Source organism: Alosa sapidissima, chromosome 20 (assembly GCF_018492685.1).
Source record: "Alosa sapidissima isolate fAloSap1 chromosome 20, fAloSap1.pri, whole genome shotgun sequence".
In the NCBI taxonomy this organism is placed as follows: domain Eukaryota; kingdom Metazoa; phylum Chordata; class Actinopteri; order Clupeiformes; family Clupeidae; genus Alosa; species Alosa sapidissima.
In genome coordinates, this window is record NC_055976.1 from 19,969,813 (window position 1) to 19,989,192 (window position 19,380).

The following is a 19,380-nucleotide window of genomic DNA, read 5'->3' on the forward strand; positions in this document are numbered from 1 at the left end:
CTTTTGGTGAACGGAGATGCAGATCACTAATTCATTTCTTTGCGCAACAGCCCATGTTCTGCATTCACTCCAGAGAGACAAGTGAAATAGGCCTACATGTTTTTAAAGCCGTTTCATTGCCAGGCTATTTGCTACGATATTTACCTGCTATGCCTTCTGTTTTCATGGACAGTTACAGGAATCCACGTCATTCGTTTATCGTTGCTTCAATCCAACCCACGTTATCTCTAGAGTTTGTAAATTTGTCAGTCAGTTTCAGCCTCTCCTGTAGCTCCTCTACTTTGGGATTTATTAAGTTTTGTTACATTTTGTTACACTTCAGAAGAGAAGACAAAGCCCTATTGTTTTTGTAAGGATTATTATTATTATTACGAGTATTTTAACTTTGTCTCAGAGCGTTTTCCTTTTTTGAGGTGGTTAACATGGGTGAAAAGTCTTGAAATCAGGTGTCACGCAAAGCAGTTAGGTACAAGAGCTTGGCCCCGGGCGTGACCCAGGGACTCAGTAGCGCCCCCTTAGGTGATTGATGCAGTGGTTGGCACATACTTTCAGCTAGACACATCAAATTTGGTAGGTGTCTCCCCAAGATGAACAACTTTTGTATGTACAATGCATTAGCCACGCCCAACAGGAAGTGAGGTATTTGGGATTTTGTGCGGACTAAAATGTGATGAATTGTGATGCTAAAAGAGGTGCTTCCCATCAGTGAAAACGCATGAAATTTGGCACACACGTCAAGAGGTACCATGAATACACAGGGGAAAAGCCTTGGCACTGGGCTTGGCCCAGAAACTCCATAGCGCCCCCTTATGTCACTGTGACTTGTGGTTGGCATATAGTTTTAGATACACACACCAAATTTGGTGGGTGTATGTAACTCCCAAAAACAATCAACTTTTGTATTAACATGCCATTAGCCACGCCCACAGGAAGTGAGGTAATTGAGATTTTGTGCGTTGTGGACATGATCAATTTTAACATACTCCTCCTAGACGGTTTGTCAGATTCATGTAAAATTTGACAAATATTATGCCAAGATGTTGCTGATGTTAAATTGTGAAGGGATTTTTGATATGTTGTAATATGTCAAGATTTTAATAATTCACCATATAAAAAGGAAATGTGTCATAAAGTCACAGTGCATTGAATGAATGGGTTGAAACTTCTCAGGTTAATAGATATTACGATTATGTTGATATCCAGACACCCAATGGGCCTGCCTGGCACAGCGCCACCACCTGGCCAAGTAGGAAATGTGCCAGAAATGGACAATGCCTTAAGTAATTGATCTCAAACTTTATAAAATATTGGATATCATTATTGTGATGATATTCACACATATATTTCACATGCCTAGCATAGCGCCACCATCTGGCCAAACAGGAAATATGCCAGAAATGCTCTATGCTTTGAATGAATGGTCTGAAACTTCTCAGGTTAATAGATATTATAATTATGTTGATATCCAGACACCCAATGGGCCTGCCTGGCATAGCGCCACCACCTGGCCAAGTAGGAAATGTGCCAGAAATGGACAATGCCTTAAGTGATCGATCTGAAACTTAATAAAACATTGGATATCATTATTGTGATTATATTCACATGTGTAATTCACATGCCTAATATAGCGCCACCATCTGGCCAAAAAGTGTATCAGAAATGTTCTTTGCTTAAAATGAATAATCTGAAATTTCTCAGGTTAATATTATGATTATGACACACAATGAGCCTGCCTTGCATTGTGCCCCCACCTGGCCAAGCAAGTAAATGTGCCAAAAAAAACCATGGAAAAACAAATAGCACACACATCAAATATGTAAATTTTACACATGCACCACGTCGGTGCTTTGTTAGATTCTGAAATGTAACGGGTTGCGGCCCGCAGGTGCTCGGGCCCGCCATTGCCGCTTGCGGCTATATTTATTATTGTTATTCCACTTTTTTGCTTTCCTGTTTTTGAGGTGGTTAACATGGTCGAAAACTCTTGAAATTTGGCACACACGTCAGGTGTCACGCATCGCAGTTAGGTACAAGAGCTTGACCCTGGGCATGGCCCAGGGACTCGCTAGCGCCCCCTTAGGTGACTGATCCCGTGGTTGGCAAATATTTTGAGGTGGTTAACTTAATCGAAAAGTCTTGAAATTTGGCACACACATCAGGTGTCACACAAAGCAGCTAGGTAAAAAAGCTTGGCCCCGGGTATGGCCCAGAGACTCGCTAGCGCCCCCTTATGTCACTGTGACTTGTGGTTGGCATATAGTAATACCGTTCCACACAAACAATAAATGTGTCATAATTCACCATGCATGGCTTGAAATGTTTTAAATTTCACAGGTCATTGAAGACCATGTTAATGATAACATTCACATGCCCATAATGCATGTTTGGCATAGCGCCACCAACTGGCAACAGAAAGAATGACAATTATCCTGATGTCACATGATCAATTTGAACATACTCCTCCTAGACGTTTTGTCAGATTCATTTGAAATTTGGCAAACATTATGCCAAGATGTCGCTGATGTTAAATTGTGAATGGATTTTGGGATGTTGTAATATATTTGATATGATTTTAATATCTCACCACATAAACAGAAAATGTGTCATAAATCACAGTGCATTGAATGAATGGTCTGAAACTTCTCAGGTTAATAGATATCATGATTATGATGATATCCAGACACCCAATGGGCCTGCCTGGCATAGCGCCACCACCTGGCCAAGCAGGAAATGTGCCAGAAATGGACAATGCCTTAAGTGATTGATCTGAAACTTTATAAAATATCGGATATCATTATTGTGATGATATTCACATGCGTAATTCACAGGCCTAGCATAGCGCCACCTTCTGGCCAAGTAGGAAATGTGCCAGAAATGCTCTATGCTTTGAATAAATGTTCTGAAACTTTTCAGGTTAATAGATATCATGATTATGATGATATCCAGACACCCAATGGGCCTGCCTGGCATAGCGCCACCACCTGGTCAAGCAGGAAATGTGCCAGAAAATGGACAATGCCTTAACTGATTGATCTGAACGTTTACAAAAAATTTGGATATCATTATTGTGATGATATTCACATGTGTAATTTCCATGCCTAACATAGCGCCACCATCTGGCCAACCAAAAAGTGTATCAGAAATGTTCTTTGCTTAAAATGAATGGTCTGAAATTTCTCAGGTTAATATATATTATGATGACACCCAATGGGCCTGCCTTGCATTGCGCCCCCACCTGGCCAAGCAAGTACATGTGGCAGAAAATCAAATACAAAAACAAATAGCACACGCATCAAATATGTACATTTCACAAACGCACCACGTCGGTGCTTTGTTGGATTCCGACATGTCACGGCTTGCGGCCCGCAGGTGCTCGGGCCCGCCATTGCCGCTTGCGGCTATATTTATTATTGATTCATTATTATTATTATTAGGAGGCCCCTCATTGGTCGAGGCCCCTGGGCTTCAGCCCAGGTAAGCCCCTGCATTAAGGCGCCAGTTTCCACAGGGCTACTCGACTGTTATAATTACTCATTCTGATTTGTTTGTCAGTCAGTACATGCACAGGTAAGTCGAGCTACAGTTATAGCTCGGCTGGGATTTGGCCATAGACAGTAAAAGATTTGACTGGACCACTGTCATGATCTTCATAGACCAGTGTTTCACAAAGTGTGGTCCGCAAGCTATCCCAAGTGGTCCACGAGCAGACGTGGTAAAATATAATATAGATGAGTTGTTTGCGATATTGAACCAACTTGTATGTAAATTCAAACTGTTCTACAACACTGTCTATGTCAGATATGCCAGTTTAAATCATATGAATCCTCTGACACAATTAAACAAAGTGCAGACAATAAGCAAGGTGGTTCAGTGAGTATTGTGTAGGCTAATATACTGCTAGGTCTATTTTTTTTTTTAGCTAGGTGGTCCATGCGTTTCTTTTTTATTGATTAGTTAAGTGGTCCTTCATCTAAAAAAAGTTTGAGAAACACTGTCTTGGACCCAAGTATGAATGTTTTACTCCGCCACGCTAGATGGCGATATGTGCCCACACGCAACACAAACTCTCAATCTTAGCTAACTTGCTAGCAAACTTTCCATATTAGCTTACTTGCTAGCAAACTCTGCATCATCAGTGTAGCCAGTTAAATAGTTGATATTACTTGCAGAACATTTTCGTATGGACATTCTGGGGGATGTTAATTTGTATGAGAGAAGCTTCAACTTCTGGGTATGTAGCATTGTGGCATAAAGCCTAACTCTGGCAGAAATCTCCGGTGTTCTTGTTCCATGTAGTTTCCTGCTGCAGCCACAGGGTTGCAGCAACAGCACGTAGACTAGCCTACAGGAAAGCTGCTGCGTATGAACCATGAACTCATTCGGAATATTTTGAAAAGGTAACAGCTATTCTGTCTTCTCATTTTGTAGACGAAAATGGAAGAGAAATTTTATCTTATCTTTAGTCTCGTCTTTTTTCGTCAACAATAATGCATCTTGCATTATTAATGCAAGATAGTCTTAGTCAGTGTTTCAGGACATTAGTGCAGTCTCGCCATCGTCTCGTCTTAGTCATGGAAAAAAAGGTTGTTGACGAACATTTTTCCTCTCGTCTCGTCTGACGAAATTAACACTAGTATCGGCATAACCTCTAACTCTAACTCTAACCCTAAACCTAACCCTAACTCTAACCTTAGTCCTAAACCTAACCCTAATCCTAACTTGTTATGACAAAAACCGAATGTCACTTCATAACAGAAGTGTTCAGGACAGTGTCATGTCACTCTTATGTCAATACAGTCAAGTAAAGTGTAACCCAATGTTGTATGTTTGTTATTATTATTGGAATTGCAGTTTGATGCTTTTTATTATCGTCTTACTAATTTTCCTATAACATATTTGTCCATCTCTGTGTGTATGTAATTGAGCTTTGGCAATAATGTCACTGAATTGTTCATGCCAATAAATTTCTTGAATTTAACTGAAATTGGAGAGAGAGAGAGGGAGGGAGAGAGAAAGAGAGAGAGAGCGAGAGAGGGGGGTAGATGGAGAGAGAAAGATAGAGATGGAGAGAGAGAGATGGGTGGATGAAGCGGAGTGGTAAAGGAGAGACGATGCAGTACCATGGGGCTCCTCCTCCTCCTCCTCCTCCTCCTCCTCCTCCTCCTCCTCCACTACCTCCTGCTCCACTGTGTTATTGGCTGCCGTGGCGACAGGCAGGGCGCATTGCCTTGGTGCTGTACTGCACTGTGCTGCTCTGTAGACACACACACACACACACACACAGAGCTCTTCTGCTGCAGCACTCCATCCAGAGTCTCCTGCTTGTCCCTGAGCAGCTACATACACACACACACACACACACACACACACACACACACACACACACACACACACCTCTTCTGCTGCAAAGCTCCGTCCAGTGCCTCTTGCTTGTCCCTGAGAAGATGTGCCAGGTGCTGGCGCTCCCTTAGGAAGCTCTCGGCCTGACCAGCAAACGCCTCCTCTTGCTCCACCAGACGCCGGCCGAGACCGCTCACACTGCCCAACGCCTCCCGCTTATACACCTGAGAGAGAGAGAGAGAGAGAGAGAGAGAGAGAGAGAGAGAGAGAGAGAGAGAGAGAGGGAGGGAGGGAGGGAGAGAGAGTATTAGACCCAGACCACTCACACTGCCATACGCCTCCTGCTTATACATCTGAGAGAGAGGGAGAGAGAGATAGAGAGAGAGAGAGAGAGAGAGAGAGAGAGAGAGAGAAAGAGAGAGAGAGAGAGAGTGGGACAGAGAGAAAGGAAGAGAGGGAAAGAAAGAGAATGTGTGTGCGAAAGAGGTAGGTAGAGTGTGTGAGAGAGATAGAGGGAGAGAGAATGTGTGTGAGGGAGAGTGTGTGTGTGAGAGAGGGAGAGAGAGTGTGTGTGTGTGAGAGAGAGGAAGAGAGTGTGTGTGTGCGTGTGTGTGTGTGTGTGTGAGTGAGAGCGAGAGGGAGACAGAGTGTGAGGGGGAGAGAGAGGGGGAGAGTGCGTGTGAGAGAGAGGGTGATAGTGTGTGTGAAAGAGAGGGGGATAGAGTGTGTGTGAGAGAGGCAGTGTTAGAGGAGGAGGGATCAGAGCAGCAGAGCAGTGTGAGTCTGACTGTGAGGAGGAGAGGAGAGAACTGTGCCTGTGTGTGTGATCTCTCAGACGCTCTGACACACACACACACACACACACACACACACACACACAGAGCAGTTCCAGGAGTTCCAGCATGGCAGATCTATCATACCGTACCAGTGAGGACACTTAGACGAGAGAGAGAGAGAGAGAGAGAGAAAGAGAAAGAGAGAGAGGGAGAGACGGAGAAAAGGACTGATAGAGAGGGTGTGAGGGAGCGATAGAGGATGTGGGTCCAGGCGTCCGGCGTCTCCTGAGAGGACACCTCTGTGAGCACTGCTGCTGTGGGATTGGCTGATGGACCACGCCGCTTCTCTGGGCATGCAGGGTAGGGAGAGCCGGGAGAGCGCCTGACCACCACAGCGCCGACACACACACAGCCACAAGGTGAGCATCACTAGCACCACAGCGCTCTCTCTCTGTGTCTCTGTGTGTGTGTGTGTGTGTGTGTGTGTGTGTGTGCGCATATCATGTGCTTCTGTAAGCATAACAGGAGTCTGTGTGCTTGACAGAGCTTGTGCTTGTGTATGTGTGAGTGAGTGTGTGTATGAGTATGAGTTTTGTGTGTGTGTGTGTGTATGGGTCTTGTGCATGCGTGTGTATGTGAGTGTATGTGTATGGGTCTTGTTTGTGACAGAGAGTCCCCTGTCTCTGTGTGCAAATGATGGTTATGAGTATTTACATCTTGTTGGTCTCTGTTTGTGTGTGTGTGTGTGTGTGTAACAGGTGTCATCTGTTGACTCTTTAGTGCTGTGTGAAGCCCCTCCCCTCTTGCTGCAGAGAAAGATGAGATATTAAATAATCATAAGTGTTCCATTTGCTTTCCCCTCCTGCACGTGTGTGTGTGTGTGTGTGTGTGTGTGTGTGTGTGTGTGTGTGTGTGTGTGTGTGTTTGCAGCAGGGCTGCAGCAGGTGGTGTAGACTAGAGAGAGAGATGGCTAAACCGCATAACACAGGGGGGGATGACTGGGCATGAGAGAACACAGAATAGAGAAGGGAGAGAGAGAGAGATAGAGAGAGAGATGGAGAGAAAGAGGGAGAGAGATGGAGAGAGAGGGAGGGAGGGAGAGAGAGAGAGAGAGAGAGAGAGAGGGAAAGATGGAGAAAGAGGGAGGGAGAGAGAGAGAGAGGGAGAGAGATGGAGAGAGAGAGAGAGGAGGTAAAGATGGAGGGAGCAAGTAGAGGTCAGAGTAAATAAAGAGATGGAGGCTGCTGGAGATGGAGGGCATTTCCAGAGGAGAGAGGAGAGCTGCACCTTGAGAGAGATGTGTGTGTGTTTGTGTTTGTGTGTGTGTGTGTGTGTGTGTGTGTGTGTGTGTGTGTGTGTGTGTGTGTGTGTGTCTGTGGTGTGTGTGTGTGTGTGTGTGTGTGTGTGTTTGTTCCAGTGACACTCTAGGGCATTGGAGAGCAAAGAAATGGGAGGAGAAAGGTGACTTCCTCCTGTGGGAATGTGTGTATGTGAGTGTGTGTGTGTGTGAGTGTGTGTGTGTGTGTGTAGTTGCTTCACCTCACCAGAAAATTCAACTTACTCTCAGAATATGTGCTGGGGTAGACAATGACAGAGAACATGCGCTCGCACGCTCACACACACACACACACACACACACACACACACACTCACACACACACACACACACACACACAAGATTTTTTCCTGTTGTTAGCTGGTTGCCTCGGCAGCGAGCAGGTGCCTGGAGTGTTTGATGTGCTTGATGTGTGTGTGTGTGTGTGTGTGTGTGTGTGTGAGGTTGAGCGTGTATGGGAGGTTGTGTCTGTGTGTGTGTGTCACAGCTGTGTGATGTCACAGACAACACAAATGTATATGTGTATGGTGAGAGAGAGTGTGTGTGTGAGGTTGAGTGTGTATGGGAGGTTGTGCCTGTGTGTGTGTGTGTGTGTGTGTGTGTGTGTGTGTGTGTGTGTGTGTATGGGAGGTTGTGTCTCTGTCAGCTGTCTAATGGCCACAGCAGCAGGTCTCTCCACAACAGGTTTTACACACACACACACACACACACACACACACACACACACACACACAGACATTTCTGCTGCTGCCTCTCCTCACATCACACTGTACATCTCTCACACCAAAACACTTCTGCTGCTGCCTCTCGTCATCACAAGACACTGGACATCTCTCACACACACACACACACACACATACACACACACACACACACACACACACACACTTCTGCTGCTGCCTCTCCTCACACCACACTGGACATCTCTCACACCAAAACACTTCTGCTGCTGCCTCTCGTCATCACAAGACACTGGACATCTCTCTCTCACACACACACACACACACACACACACACACACACACACACATCTCCCGCATGGTCCCATGTATCAACACAGTGCAAACACGCACTTATTCTGTCCACTGAAAGCCAAAACCTTTACTAAGCTCTCACTTCCTCAGGTCAACAGCACTCACCACTGCTTTCAGGACACACACACACACACACACACACACACAGCGCTGCAGGCGAATTTGAGGTCCAGAAGCGGTTTGTTTGGAACAGAACTCACATTCACAGACATGAGGTCAGCAGCCGAGAGAGACAAAGACAGCAAACAGCTGGAGGCATACAGTTTAGACATCACCTCCCTCCATGTGTGTGTGTTTATGTGTGTGTGTGTGTGTGTGTGTGTGTGTGTGTGTTGATCAGACAAAACACACACATCCATGTACACAGACAGACACACACACACACACACACAGGGCCAAACGTAGCGTTATCAGCGTCAAGGACAAAGCGCAGATTGTGAACGCTGTCAGACCCAAGTTTCCGTCGTATTTATCAATCGTTCAATCCTTAGTGTAAACTGCGCCTTTCTCTGCCCTTCTCCGCCCATAAACGCAATTTACGAACGTCCACAACTGAACGGCAGAGCCTACATAAGCGCAGTTGAATGAAGTTAACTGATGACAACATTAAAAAGAATCAAACGTTTAGCGATCATGAAATTATACCATACATGATAAGATGTCAACAAGCAGAGAGATAATGACTACTTGTGCATATAGGCTATGGAAGATTGGTCAAATCTAGCAAGTAGGAAAGTTTAAGTGAATGACGTGAAAGTAAAAGTAAGACATTCGAAAGGCCAACGAAAGTTAATGTTGCTTTTGATAGTACAAGGACTTACAAAACTGGTACTCTAAATAGCGATTCTGTTGTCTTTGAAAGGTTCTCTTACTGACGCATTGAACTGCAATTTGGATTAACACCTGCTTTTACAAGGCGGAAGTATTTAGGCACAGAATAGACGTGCGCTTTCAGGAGCAGTCTTTGTACATACCGCGGAATACATAATTAGGCGCTCTTTACTCTTCCCCTCCCATCTTTTTACGCTAAACTCCCACTTTCCCCTGGATCCTCCCATGAATGCATATGCATGACATTACAATCGTAATCTGCCACTTTCAGCTCCCGTGACAGGCAGTTTACGCTTTTACAACATTGCAGCTAGTTTGTACATACCTCACAATGATTTTACACGCACGTTGCAAAACAAATATGCCAAAGCGTTAAGTACATCTGGCCCACAGTGTCTATCGGTGCAGTGTTTCTCATTTAATCGTGTCTGGTTAGCCAGTGATCCAGATCCTTACATCCCTAACTTCAACACACTTAACTGGGGCAGCCGTGGCCTACTGGTTAGCGCTTCGGACTTGTAACCGGAGGGTTGCCGGTTAAACCCCGACCAGTAGGCACGGCTGAAGTGCCCTTGAGCAAGGCACCTAACCCCTCACTGCTCTCACGAGTGCCGCTGTTGCAGGCTGTTGTAGCAGGTAGCTCACTGCGTCGAGATTAGTGTGTGCTTCACCTCACTGTGTGTTCACTGTGTGCTGAGTGTGTTTTCACTAATTCACGGATTGGGATAAATGCAGAGACCAAATTTCCCTCACAGGATCAAAAGAGTATATGTACTTAAACTACACACACAACCATGTGCAACCTCAGGTCAGTCACACACACATGGAGGTGTACTGGCGTAGGAGCAGCGGTCCTAGGGCGTTGTGACAGCACATGGAGCTTGGTGCTACTGGTCCATTCTGACGGACTGCTGAGCTGATGCCCATGCTGGTCCATTCAGACGCACTGCTGAGCGGATGCCCATGATGCCCATGCTGGTCCATTCAGACGCACTACTGAGCTGATGCCCATGCTGGTCCATTCAGACGCACTGCTGAGCTGATGCCCATGCGTGGGCCACTGCAGCCTGCATTTGTAAGCATGTTTAATTCATGCCCATGGGCCTGGAGCTGCTATTCTCAGTGCCACACATGGGCGCGGGCATAGAGATATGCATGGGCATCAATAATACATGCACACTTTAAACACACACGTGTGTACTACACAGCCATTGGAGGCACAGCTGCACACACACACACACACACACACGCACGCACGGACACACGCACGCACGCACACTTCAGAGCCACTGTTCTATCAGAGAATCGGCTAGTGGCTCTACTTCTGAAGAACCCAAAAGTCCAAGATCCTTTAAGAACCATTTGTTGCATTTGTCTGTGTAAAAATCCTTTTTTGCATGGAAGGAGTCTGTGTGAAGGAGGTGTTATTTAGCTAACTAAAAAAAATACTCTTCAGGGGAGACATGAAGAACTCTTAATGTTTCTTCGGGGATCATTAAAAATCTGAGAACTGTTTTAAATTCAAAGCTCATCTCACTTCAAAGGCCCAGATGAGAAGCTAACAGCCATAACCTTTCATCACAGGGCTCTTCAAAAGAACCTTTAGAGGCTCCTGACTGGAGCTCTGTGGAGTTCAGGAACTATCAGTCCTACCACACTGTGACTGGCGTAGTCAGTTGGAAAGGATAACAGTTCAGGAACTATCAGTCCTACCACACTGTGACTGGCGTAGTCAGTTGGAAAGGATAACAGTTCAGGAACTATCAGTCCTACCACACTGTGACTGGCGTAGTCAGTTGGAAAGGATAACACCAAACACACACACCTCTGCTCTTGCGCAGGCTCCCCAGCTGACGGACGTGATAACCCCAAACACACACACACACAACCACACACACCTCTGCTCTGACATAGGCTCCTCAGCAGACAGGCATGATAAACCCAAACATACACACACATACCTGTGCTCTGCCACTTGACCACAGACATACACACACCTGTGCTCTGCCACTTGACCACACACACACACACACATGCACACCTGTGCTCTGCCACTTGACCACACACACACACACACACACACACGCACACCTGTGCTCTGCCACTTGACCACACACACACACACCCCTGTGCTCTGCCACTTGACCACACACACACACACACACCTGTGCTCTGTCACTTGACCACACACACACACCTGTGCTCTGCCCCCCCTCCCCCCCCCCCCACACACACACACCTGTGCTCTGTCACTTGACCACACACACACACCTGTGCTCTGCCCCCCCTCCCCCCCACACACACACACTTAATGTCATGCTCCTTTTAATGCTCTAACACTGATGCTGATGTCCACTTGATGCCTCTGGACAGATCAGGTGGTTCTGGTCAAACCCAAGCACAGATAATTGATATCTATTCTCCCTCTGTCCTGCTGATATCTATTATCTCTCTGTCCTGCTGATATCTATTCTCCCTCTGTCCTGCTGATATCTATTCTCCCTCTGTCCTGCTGATATCTATCCTCCCTCTGTCCTGCTGATATCTCCCTTTGTCCTGCTGATATCTATTCTCCCTCTGTCCTGCTGATATCTATTCTTTCTCTGTCCTGCTGATATCTATTCTCTCTCTGTCCTGCTGATATCTCCCTCTGTCCAGCTGATATCTATTCTCCCTCTGTCCTGCTGATATCTATTCTCCCTCTGTCCTGCTGATATCTATTCTTTCTCTGTCCTGCTGATATCTATTATCTCTCTGTCCTGCTGATATCTATTCTCTCTCTGTCCTGCTCATATCTATCCTCCCTCTGTCCTGCTGATATCTCCCTCTGTCCTGCTGATATCTATTCTCCCTCTGTCCTGCTGATATCTATTCTTTATCTGTCCTGCTGATATCTATTCTCTCTCTGTCCTGCTGATATCTATTATATTCTTCACATCAGGGCCAGCTGTGGCCCTCCTCCGGCTGCCATCAGGGGCCTCTGTCTGTCCCCATGAGTCCCAGATGAGCGCCATGGAGACGGACCGAGAGGAGAGAGAGGAGGCAGAGGAGGAGGAGAGGAGAGACCTGGAGACAGAGGAGACGGATGGAGCGACAGACATGGAGGAGAGAGAGGGAGAGAGAGATGGAGAGAGGGATGGTGAGAGTGACCCAGACGAGCGTCCCCCCAGCAGTCCGGACGAGCTGGAGTGTAAGATCTGCTACCAACGCTACTCCAGCCACGGGCGCCGGCCCAAGCTGCTGGCCTGCCTACACCGCGTGTGTGCCCGCTGCCTGCGCCGCATGCTGGACCTGGGCGCGTCCGGCGCGCTCGCCCCCTCCCCCGGCGGCCTGAGCCTCAGCCTGAGCGTCAGCTGCCCCTTCTGCCGACACCCCACGCCGCTGGGCCAGCTCTCAGTGGACGCGCTGCCCGACGACGCCAACCTGATGGGCCGGCTGGAGCGCCGGCCCACGCGCACGTCCTGCGGCTCGGAGCCGCGCGAGGTCCTGCTCACACCCCACGGCCTGGCCTCGCTGGGCAGCCCTGACCACGAACACCAACACGACTCATCTTGCTTCGTCATCACCATCCTGGAGGTGCAGCGTGACAGCCTCCCTAGTCGCCACGCCGACGGACTGTCCACGCACTCCTCGTCCTCATCCAGCCTGGACTCGGCGTCTCTGGGCTCGGCAGGTGGCGGGGCGGAGCAGGAGCCGGACGACGCGCTGTCCAGGCTGTGCGTCCACGTGCGGCGCGTGCTGGTCTGGCTGCTGGGCTGCTTCTACTTCGGCTCGCTGCCGCTGGGCATCTACCTGCTGGTCATCCAGCGCGTGACGCTCGGCATCGTCTGCGTCAGCCTGGTGCCCACCAGCCTGACCGTCTGCCTGGTCTACGGGTTCTGCCAGTGTCTGTGCCAGGGCCTCTGTGACTGTGTGCCCAGGACATAGCTTCACAGCCTCAATTGTGTGTGTGTGTCTGTGTGTGTATGAGAAAGAGGAAGTGTCTGTGTGTGTCTGTGAGTCCTCTAATTCTGGGCTCCAGACTATGCAGCAACAGTCCCGAGGTAAAGACACACAAAGCAGGGACTAAGACCAGCTTTCACCTGACAACCAGCTGTTACCAGGACTACAGTCACCTGACAACCAGTTGTTACCAGGACTACAGTCACCTGACAACCAGTTGTTACGAGGACTACAGTCACCTGACAACCAGTTGTTACCAGGACTAGTCACCTGACAATCAGTTGTTACCAGGACTACAATCTGCTGACAACCAGCTGTTACCAGGACTACAGACACCTGACGACCAGCTGTTACCAGGACAACAGTCACCTGACACCTAGCTGTTACCAGGATTAGTCACCGGACAATCATCTGTTACCAGGACTACAGTCAACTGACGACCAGCTGTTACCAGGACTACAGTCACTTTGAGTCTCCAGCATGAGTTTGTGTTTAAGGTGCCCGGTGTCTGTGTTTGTTTTGATTTGTTTGTTGCCGGGGTGACGTACCTGCTCTGTTTCCTGTAATCTGTGTTGCTACCATAAGCACCTGTTGCTAGTGCTAAGCTATAGCCAACAGCACGGCCCCTATAGCGGCTGACGCAGTCTGGAATACTGATAAACAGTCTGTGTGTCTGTGTGTGTGTGTGTGTGTGTGTGTAAGCATGTCTGAATGTGTATGTAAGCATGAATGTGTGTGTTTGTTTGTATGTCTGTGTTCATGTATATGAATGTTTGTATGTGTGAGCTTGTTACACATGTTAAAATAATAAAGACTTTAAGAGTCACAATATTTTGCCCTTATTACTTTGACATCAGGATACTATGCTACAAACTCAGCTCTGAGAGTGCAGTTCTCACACACTTACACAAAGGCACACACTTATGTAACCCTACACATAGGGTCAAATACACACACACAATGCTGTCATTCAGGTGGGTTCTGCAGGCATGCTGAAAGATGTCTGCAGTAGAGATGGGGAGGTCTAATGAAGAGCTTTATCTGTGTGTGCACGCAGCCCAGATCACAAAAAGCTGTCTCTCTCCGTTTTCACACAAAATCAAATATTCAACATCTTTTTCAGCTCCTTTTACCTTAAATGTGAAGCATGAATTTTAATCACTTCTGAATGATTCACCAGCAGCCATCTCCACTCCTGGTGCACGCCTTTCTCGCTCATCCGACTTTATTCATTTCTCTCATTCTTCTCTCTCTCTCTCTCTCTCTCTCTCTTTCTTCTGCCCTGGAGGCTGCTGTTGTTAGGACTACAGCTGAGGGCTGTGAGCTGGTTCTGTTTATCACTGAATATATCTAAGCCCACACACACACACACACACGGACAGACAGACACACACAAAACATCATCTATATAAAAGGTCCTCAAACACACTCACACACACTACACACAAAACATACAACCATCCACACGCACTCTCGTGTTTGCATACGGTATGTATGCATCAGTGCACAGACCACCTACCTCCAACCTTCCAACAGTCACACAGTCACACACACACACACACACACACACACACACCCTCACCCACCTACTCATCAACACAGACTTAAACACACACACAGCTGGCAAGAAGCAAGTTGTAGATTTCTGGCACTTCCCTGGTAACAGGACTGACTGTTAATGAGGCTGCCAGTGTTCATGCTGCAATGAAGCCCTGCTGGCAACACCAAAGGATTACACACACACACACACACACACCCTCTCTCTCACTAAATCACTGGAAAATTGCAGGAGTGTGTGTGTGTGGAATCTCCTTATTACGAACTACAACGAAACCAGCCATCAGATACAGGTGCGGTCTGAAACAAACAAAGATCGAGATTTGAAAACACAAATTGGGACACCTTCTTTGAATCCTAGATAGATAGATAGATAGATAGATAGATAGATAGATAGATAGATACTTTATTGATCCTCAAGGGGAAATTCAAGGGTCTCAGTAGCATACAGAAATAGCACACAACATGCACTTACAACAGAAATGGTAAACATAAGTATAAGTATAAACATATAACTAAACTCCACTGTACAATAAAGACAGTAGAAGATAAGACAGATAAGAAAACTAACAAAACTAAATACTAAATACACTATATAAGTTAAATTAAGAAAGTCCAATGTGCTTGAGGGTGATCAAGCATAAGACGCTTGTAGTGACAGGGCCGGGACTGGTGAGGTGCTAAAGGGAGTGAGTGTCATGGTGAAGGTGCAAACAGTAGTCCAACCATAGTCCTTAGTTATGTGTGCCTGGCAAGGTGCTCAAGAGAGTGAGTGTCATGGTGGAGGTGCAAAAAGTAGTCCAACATTAGTCCAACAGTGCAACAGTGCAAGAGTAAGGTCTAGAGACCAGCATAAATAATATAGACAAATAGGAGAGTAAAGTATAATGTAGACAAGGTAAAATAAAAAAACTATTTCAGTGCAAGAACAGGTTGAGGAAATAGGGTTATAGCCATTCATTCATTCAGTATTGTATCAGAAGCCTGACCGCAGCCATTGATCATGTGTGCTAATATAGCATGAAAAACAGGGTAGCAGTAAAACAGTAGTGAAAACATTAGGCCAAAGATCCTTGATTACTAGCAAGATAGAGCAACGTAATTCGTTACTATGGGAGCAAAACGGGACAGTTCCGGTCTGCATAAGTGGGAGTGTCACCCTACGTCACTAAATAAACTTTCTCTCTTAATAAGCAATAACAACAGATAAACATAATTGTGTTCACAGTATTATTGTCCATAATCATGTATGATACCAATGAATCATTCTTAAGGACATGATATGAATAATTTAATTAGTCATGTGAACCGAGCTAGCTAGCTAGCTAACGCTAGCTTAAAATGCTATACAAGTGGATGGTAGTAGCTATGGCAATACAGCTATGCGCTAACAAGTGACTAGTAGTTGAAGGACTTCGCTTAAACTTAATATACTGTTGCAAATTCGCTTGAGTATAAACTATCCACTTTAACTAATGTCAGTAGTGTTATTCAGCTAGTTGTCATTTCAAAGAAATTACACTTCTCCGTTTAACATGTTACCTTAGCTAAGAGGCTAGCTAGCATGATAACAACCGGACAGTAACTGGCAGCAGCATGGTCTAATATTAAGTTATTTTATTACAAATCCGAACACTAAAAAATTACACTATTAGGCTTGAAATGATCCCAAACACTTACAGATTATGACACAATTTTCCAAAAAACCCTCAACAAATCCAGAAAGACAAAATGACAAATTTATTGGTAAAATTCCACAAGTCTCCATTGACATTAGTGCAGCAAGGGCTTACTCTGGTCTGCATAAAGGGGGATTTTTCCCCCTCCCCCTTGCAATAATCGAACGCGGAAATTGTCGAACGTTTGCGCCTCTCGCTCCGCTTGAACCCTCTCTGATTAGGCTGTGTACAATAGTAAAACAGTAGTAAAACAGTAGTAAGCAGTAGTGGGCAGTCAGTACTCAAAAAACATGGACATGGAGAGGGTGGAGAGGCAGACAGACTAAGCAGAGAAGTCTATCTCTCCTCTTCCCTTTAGTGAGGCATTGAACAGTTCAATGGCCCTAGAAACAAATGACTTCCTCAGCCTTTCAGTTGTGCATGGCAGTGAGCGAAGTCTCCAGCTGATCAAGCTTTTTGGTTTTTGATAGTGCTGTAGAGGGGATGACATTCATTGTCCAAGATGTTGATCAGTTTGTTTAGGGTCCTTTTGTCAGATATTGAAGTGATGCACTCCAGTTCAGCTCCCACTACAGAGCCAGCCTTCCTTACCAGCCTGTCAAGTCGCCCAGCATCCTTCTTCTTTGTGTTTCCTCCCCAGCATACCACTGCATAGAAGAGGACGCTGGCCACAACAGACTGATAGAACATCCTGAGGAGCTTGCTGCACACATTGAAGGACCGCAGCCTCCTCAGGAAGTACAGCCTGCTCTGTCCTTTCGTGTAGAGTGCATCAGTGTTGGCTGACCAGTCCAGTTTATTGTCCAGGTGGAGACCCAAATACTTGTAGGTGCTTACCACCTCCACATTGACCCCGTCAATGGAGACTGGTAGCAGAGCGGGCTTAGACCTTCGGAAATCCACCACCATCTCCTTGGTCTTTGAAGTGTTTAGTTGAAGGTGATTGAGTTTGCACCACTGCACAAAGTCCTCCACCAGGCTCCTGTACTCCTCCTCTTGCTTGTCCCTGATACACCCCACAATTGCAGTATCATCAGAAAACTTCTGCATGTGGCATGACTCGGCGCTCCGGTGCTGCTGATTACAGTGTCAGAGAGGCAGTTCTTCAGTCTGATGAACTGTGGTCGCTCGGTCAGGTAATCTGTAATCCAGGTTAACAGGTGAGCGTCCACACCCATCTGCAAGAGCTTGTCTCCCAGTCTCAAAATCAAAGAACATGATTCTCACAGCACTTTTCCCCTTGTCTAGGTGAGAATGTGTCCTGTGTAGAAGATAAGTGATGGCATCGTCCACGCCCATTTTCTCCTGGTATGCAAACTGTAACGGGTCTAGTGCATGGCGTACCTGGGGTCTGAGCATACCTAAGACCAGCCGCTCCATTGTTTTCCTCACATGTGATGTTAGAGCGACAGGCCTTAAGTCATTAAGCTCGCTGTGGTGTGGTTTCTTGGGAACGGGGGTGAGACATGATGTCTTCCACAGTGTTGGAACTTGTCCGAGACGTAGACTCCAGTTGAAGATGTGCTTCAGTGGCTCCCCCAGTTCAGCAGCACAGGCCTTGAGCAGCCTTGGACACAGTCTGTCAGGCCCGGCTGCCTTACGAGGATGGAGTTTTTTTAAAAGATAACTTACTTGGTCCGCTAAAATTATGGGGGGGGATGAGGGGAGTGGAGGGTGAGGAGGAGGAGGGGTGCTTCTGTGAGGGTTGTCGTGTGGCTAGAGACTGATGGACATTGGCTGAAGCCATTGTTGCCGCACTGCTCGTGGTCACCATGTGGGGGAGAGGTGCAATAGCCTGATCAGCAGTGATGATGGAGGGGGGGAAGGGAGGGGATGGGGGCAGCATCTGAGGTCTGTGTGTCTGATGGCTGTTGACTGAGGTCGTTGTCACCTCTTTGTTCGTGGTCGCCATGTGGGGGAGGGGTGCAATATCCAGTGATGGTGGGGGTGAGTGTTGCCCTGGTAATGAGGTGGGGTGGGGGCTGGGGGATGGGCAATTGAACCTGTTGTAAAAGTGGTTCAGCTGGTTCGCCCTGTCCAGGTCTCCCTCCACAGAGCTGCTGCTCTTCTTAAGGCCAGTGATAGATTTCATACATTCCCACACCTCCTTCATGTTGTTATCTTGCAGCTTCTGTTCCATCTTCCTTCTGTAGTCCTCCTTAGCCTCTTTCAGCTTAATCTTGAGTTCCCCCTGTACTCGCCTCAGCTCTGCCATGTCCCCCTCCTTAAACGCCATCTTTTTCCTATTGAGAAGGGTCTTGACATTACTGGTTATCCAAGGCTTGTTATTTGGATAGCAGCGTACAGTCCTTGTGGGAACAACAATGTCCATACAGAAGTTCAGATAATCAGTAGTGCAATGTGTGACCTCCTCTAAGTCCTCTCCATTCAGTAGCACACTCCAGTCAGTGGACTCAAAGCAGTCTCTCAAAGCCTCATCCGCTTCCAGTGTCCACTTCCTGAAGGTGCGCGTGGCAACTGGTAGCCTCTGAACTTTTGGCTTGTACATTGGCTGCAAATGAATGAGGTTATGGTCCGACTTCCCCAGTGGGGGAAGGGGGGTGGCACTGTAAGCATCCCTCATGTTTGCATACATGAGATCTATTGTCCTGTTTTTCCTAGTTGGGCAGTCAACAAACTGGTAAAAGTTTGTGAGGGTGGAATCCAGTGTAATGTGGTTGAAGTCACCAGAGATCGCAAAGAAGGCATCACTGTGCTGAGTTTGGAGCCTAGCGACTGTAGAGTGAATGACGTCACACGCTGTGTCCGGGAGGGCTTGAGGTGGCACATAGACACAAACAACAATGGCGTGCGAGAGCTCCCTCGGCATGTAGTATGGTCGTAGACTGACCGCTAGTAACTCCACATCCTTACAGCATACAGTC

General features: G+C 46.9%; 2 protein-coding genes across 2 annotated transcripts in view; one reads left to right on the top strand and one right to left on the bottom strand.

Annotated features, from left to right (window-relative positions):
• The window catches only part of cep89 (centrosomal protein 89), a 65,840-nt gene that overhangs the window by 7,635 nt on the left and 38,825 nt on the right, over window positions 1-19,380 (bottom strand). Inside the window, 1 exon segment of the mRNA XM_042074271.1 lies at window positions 5,395-5,564. Coding sequence (XP_041930205.1) covers window positions 5,395-5,564 — 170 coding nt within the window.
• Window positions 6,148-13,989, top strand: zgc:165481 (uncharacterized protein LOC100073327 homolog). Its single transcript, XM_042074292.1, has 2 exons — window positions 6,148-6,535; window positions 12,259-13,989. Exon 2 carries the CDS (start codon window positions 12,321-12,323, stop codon window positions 13,242-13,244), a length of 924 nt encoding a protein of 307 aa, XP_041930226.1. The 5' UTR covers window positions 6,148-6,535; window positions 12,259-12,320; the 3' UTR covers window positions 13,245-13,989.

What these genes read in the sequence shown, in the direction of transcription:
- zgc:165481 (XM_042074292.1), top strand. Translation starts at nt 12,321, where the DNA reads ATGAGCGCCATGGAGACGGACCGAGAGGAGAGAGAGGAGGCAGAGGAG.